Below are 4,871 nucleotides of genomic sequence, written 5' to 3' on the forward strand. Positions count from 1 at the left end.
CAAAAATATTAAGAGTATGCATACCTATAAATATTTGAATGTAACTTAAAAACCCAACTTGAATGCTTTTAAAAACTGCACAGCAACTCTGAGATCCAAAGAAAGAAACTGGATTGAAAAGAAATTTTTTCGTTGTGATGGGAGGCGTGCCTTGTTTGCATTATATATACTTTTTTTTTTTCAGAGTTCTACTGACTTCTAATCCGGGTAGGTGTAGCAAAGTTGTTATAGATATCATTAGAATTGTACTACTTCTAGGGGTAGAAGTCTACTACTACTAGGAAAGCAGGAAAGGTTTTATCACTTCTGTCAAAAAAAAAAAAAAATAGAGGAACTCAATTAAGTCACGTTACTTTTCCTTTCTAGCTTTTTTTTTTTTTTTTTGTAGGGGGGGCAAATATGGTATTTCCTAGTAAAAAAAAATTGAAATTTCGGGGGGGCACCCGCCCCCCCCCCCCCCCCCTCCCTCCGCCCCTGGTTCCCCATCTTCCTCAACCTTTGGAGAGGGCCTTTAGTGTTCAGTTGATTAGGACGGGGCTATCCTCAATTTAGTATTCTCGGGGAGTGTACAAATATAAAAATTCTAGGACCAGGCATGTGTTCACAGAAAACATGACTGGTAATTGGATTATTTTTCACTAAGTGTCAATGATGTACTAAATGATGTAATATAATCACATATTAACAAATGTAGGGTCCGTTTGGATACAGCTGAAAACTGAAAACACTGTAGTAAAATAATTTTTAAATGTGTGAATAGTACCGCGGGTCCCATTTTTAATTTAAAAAAAAAGTTGAAAAGTGTATGAACAGTGCACCACTGTGCGGCTGTTCACGCACATTGGTGAACAGTGCGCCATGTCTCCTGGTTGAAATCTGTGCGCAGAAATGAAAAAAAAAAAAAAAAAAAAAAAAAAGGTCTGAAAAGTGAAAATCCCAAATGCAGACGTCAAACTTGAATAACATACCTACACATATTTTTTGAACTTCAACCGGCGTTACTCACTTTAACTAGAAACATTAAGATTTCCCAAAGAAGTTTCACTTATGTCTTGTGCATGCACATAACAAGAAATAAATGCATCGTATCAATTATAGGCCCGTTAATTAATAAATAGAACCTAACTCCAAAAGAGTACCCTGTCTAAGTCTCACAGCGTCAAGGAAGATTTGGGTTTGTGGCAAATTGGCCACTTGATAATGCTGACAATGTTGATGCTGATGACATGATGGCATCCATGTACTCCATATGATTGTTGGGCACGTGTGGATCATAAGGATAATCACAACCAACTGGAAAATATGGGAATCCAGCAAGTGGATCAAGTTCTAGTGAAGCACATGAGTAAGACATGCCACAAAAATTACCATTAATAATCTCACAAGGATTTGGAATCATGGGCACTGTTAATGGATCCTCATCATAATTTGGTGTTGCGATACTTGGGCCAATAAGCTTATCACCAATATAATGTTGTGTTGCTCCACTACTGCTGAAATTTTGATGCTCTTGATTAGGATCAAAATTTTCATGAGGCTGATATCCTAACGACCAGAGTGGGTCATAGGAGGAAGAATTTGATGGTGGCGCCATGGGGGGTGGAAATTGAACCAAATTGGCACCATAATTGGTTTGCTCTAATTTAAGATCACCATGATCAAAGCCTTGCAAATTTGGGGTTGGAGTGGGAAGGTATAGTTGGTCTTGCTGAGAGTTTAGGATCCAATTAGGGTTTGCATTTAGAGACAAAAGACCTTCCTCAGAGTTACCATTAAAGTGCACATCAGGAAAGGTGGCTGTTGCAGGAACATCATAAGAAATTAGCTTCTTCCTTATGCTTGTATTCCAAAAATTCTTGACCTCATTATCTGTTCTTCCTGGTAGTTGCTTGGCTATCTGAGCCCACCTGTCCAAATAAGAAACAAGTTCCCTCTTGCATGAAAAAAAATAAATGATATTCATGATGAGGGTGATGATAAGAATAATAACGATAAAAAAGAGAGGATCTTATTAAATTTACTAAATAGATTTACGAGCTAAAGTATTATATAATAAATAAAATATAAAAAATTTACAATAATTTATTTGTTGGGTTGTTGACGTGTCGTGCCATTAATTATATTTATTATCATGATTGTTTGTAAATTTTTTTTTTTTGGGACAAAAATGATAGAAATATATTGTTAAAGAAGAAAAACTACAAAGTGAGGAAACTGAGGACCAAGGACAAATATGAAAGCCAGCAGTCCAGGGCTGGCCATAGGCTTAGGCTAATTAGGTCATTGCCCAGGACCCCTTTACTAGAGAAGACCCCAAATTTGGGAGAATTTTTTTTATTTTTTTTATATAAATATTTTTTGGAGATTTTAAAATATTTTAGTTTACATCTTTTTTCACTGTTAAGAAGACTCAAAGAATTAAATAATGTTAGAGATAGAAATAAGACAAATTTAAATAAATAAGTCTTACAAATAGACGTGTTACTAATCACAAGTAATTCAAATAGGAAAATGTTAAAAATATTATAAATTTTACTACATAATTTTTATTGATTTAATTATTTTTATACAAGATAAAAAATCCTACTCTAGCCTAATCTAAATATATATATATATATATATATATATATATATATATATATATATATATGTGCGGAACTTTCTTCTAGAGACTTAAATCTCGGTCATTCCCCCTCACACCCCATAAGAAGTTATACTTGTGATCACTGCACCAAGGGTGCATGGTGGTTTCCATAACTTTTATAATTTGATGTGGCAATGAATATGATAGATGGATTTCAACAAACTATTGAATGTATTTTTGAATGAATATTTGTGATTGGTGATATATCTTTGTAATTCTTATGTTGTAAATTTTATAATATTTCTAGTATTTTTATAAGCCTCATATCATTTATAACATTCATTACAACACCAAATTGTAGTAAAATTTATTATAACTTTAACATTTTCTCAAAAAATAATCATATTAAAAAGTAAAAAAAAGAATGAATTTAAAAATTTTATTATATAACATACTAATTAAATATTATTTAAATGATAACATAAAGTTATCTTTTAAAAGTTTCGCTTTAAACTTCCAAAACTCTTGGGCCGCACTGGCCAGCACTTACTAGCGTCTAGCTTCAACAGCAAAAAAAAAAAAACAAAAAATAAAACAAAAAACAAAACTATAAGTAAGCGTAAAAGGTGAAAACTTAGCTTGGGGGAAAAGTACCAGTCAACCGCTGATATTATAAATATATAAAACAACCTGATATTGTAAAGTTTATAAATATATATATATATATATAAAAAATAAAATTGGTAATAGTTTTAATATTTTTGGAAAAGAAAAAAAATAAGATGGTACTTGTTTCCTAGAATGCCATGAAGTTCAGTGATGAGGACCGCTTCTTCTGGAGAGAAGCGCCCACGTTTTAAGCCAGGTCTGAGATAATTTATCCATCTTAGTCTACAGCTCTTTCCACATCTCTGCAGGCCTGCTTCGTAGAAGCCATACAACGAAACCGGGAAAAAAAAAACAATAAGAAAGAAAATTTGAGAAACAATACTAGGAATCCATAAAAGCTATAAAGCTATTGCAATTATGAGAGACGAGGGAGCAGTGATAATGTTACCAGCAAATTTTGGGACAGAGCTCCAGCAACCATGGCCATAGTTTGAAATGTAGTTGATGAGTTTCTCATCTTCCTCCGCTAACCACGGTCCTTTCTTCACCTTCTTCTTGTCACAGCACGAGTGATGTGCCATCTTTCTCTCTAAAAGCAGTATAATGCTCTAAAAGCAGTGTTAGTGCAGCCAGTGATAGATGATAAATAAGAACTGGGGAATAAGTTTAAATAGATGAAAAAAACCAGAGAGAGAGAGAGAGAGATGAGGTTACACTTACTTTACACCCCAGAAAAAAGAAAACAGTGAAAGAAAGAAATGGGTAATTTGGAAATGTGAGTACCACTGAGTAAACCGAGGCTATGAATTTAATGTAAGCGCTGTACCATGGTGGCCCAGTTAGGGTTTGTACTATGTAGCAAAGGGCTTAAACTTTCAGTATCATCCTTTAAGAGCTGTATTGCTTAGAATGTATCCTTTTTTAGTTCTGTATTGCATGGGACTATGGGAGTGGCAATATAGTCTAAATCATGAAAACATGATTGGGTATTGAATCAGAAAAACTTCCAAAACTTTGGCTCAATCAATGCTAGCAATTAGGTACTAATGAATTAAGTAGATCTCCCTTCATATATACAGAAGTAATAACTTTTCCATTTAAGCACTTTCCTTTTAACTTAAGTAATTAATAATTACTTTTGGTAATGCTCATCCACTGCTGCTTGATTCTGTAAATCTAATTGATAGATGTGATTGGCAAAAATCAGCAGCAGTGAATGAGAATGTTGACGCATGTGAAATGGTGGATTAATATTCTTTAAAGTTTTTGGAATAATTATATACCGTAGAGTAAAAGCTTATTAATCCACTGCGGAATGAATTATTTTAGAGAAGTATTATGTGTTTACAATATTCTTACAATAATTTTATAATAAATTTTATGCAATAAGTTATTATTGGTTTTAATTTGAACCTCGTTGAAATTATTTTGTTGCTCACTAATAATAAGTAAATACTAATAACAACTTGCTATTAAGAAAATGTTGTAACCATATGTAGCATTTCTCACTATTTTATGATGTGCTTAATAATTTAATTAGTTACCCAAATTATTACTGATCAATGTTTATTTAAATGTTGTTGACGTGACAATATTGAATCCTTCAATTTCACAATAGATTATTATGGTTTTAATAATTATATAATATAAATATTACTTTAAAACTTGAAAGGATTAT

At 32.6% G+C, this 4,871-nt stretch overlaps 1 protein-coding gene across 1 annotated transcript; it reads right to left on the reverse strand.

The window, feature by feature from the left end:
• Window positions 1-1,159: 1,159 nt before the first annotated feature.
• LOC142634642 (transcription factor MYB24-like) lies at window positions 1,160-3,774 on the reverse strand. Its single transcript, XM_075808934.1, has 3 exons — window positions 3,642-3,774; window positions 3,374-3,503; window positions 1,160-1,907 (listed from the first exon to the last, which is right to left on the reverse strand). The coding sequence occupies exons 1-3, from the start codon at window positions 3,772-3,774 to the stop codon at window positions 1,160-1,162; spliced, it is 1,011 nt and encodes a 336-aa protein (XP_075665049.1).
• Window positions 3,775-4,871: the final 1,097 nt, after the last annotated feature.

The sequence above is a fragment of the Castanea sativa genome, chromosome 5, assembly GCF_040712315.1.
Source record: "Castanea sativa cultivar Marrone di Chiusa Pesio chromosome 5, ASM4071231v1".
In the NCBI taxonomy this organism is placed as follows: Eukaryota; Viridiplantae; Streptophyta; class Magnoliopsida; order Fagales; family Fagaceae; genus Castanea; species Castanea sativa.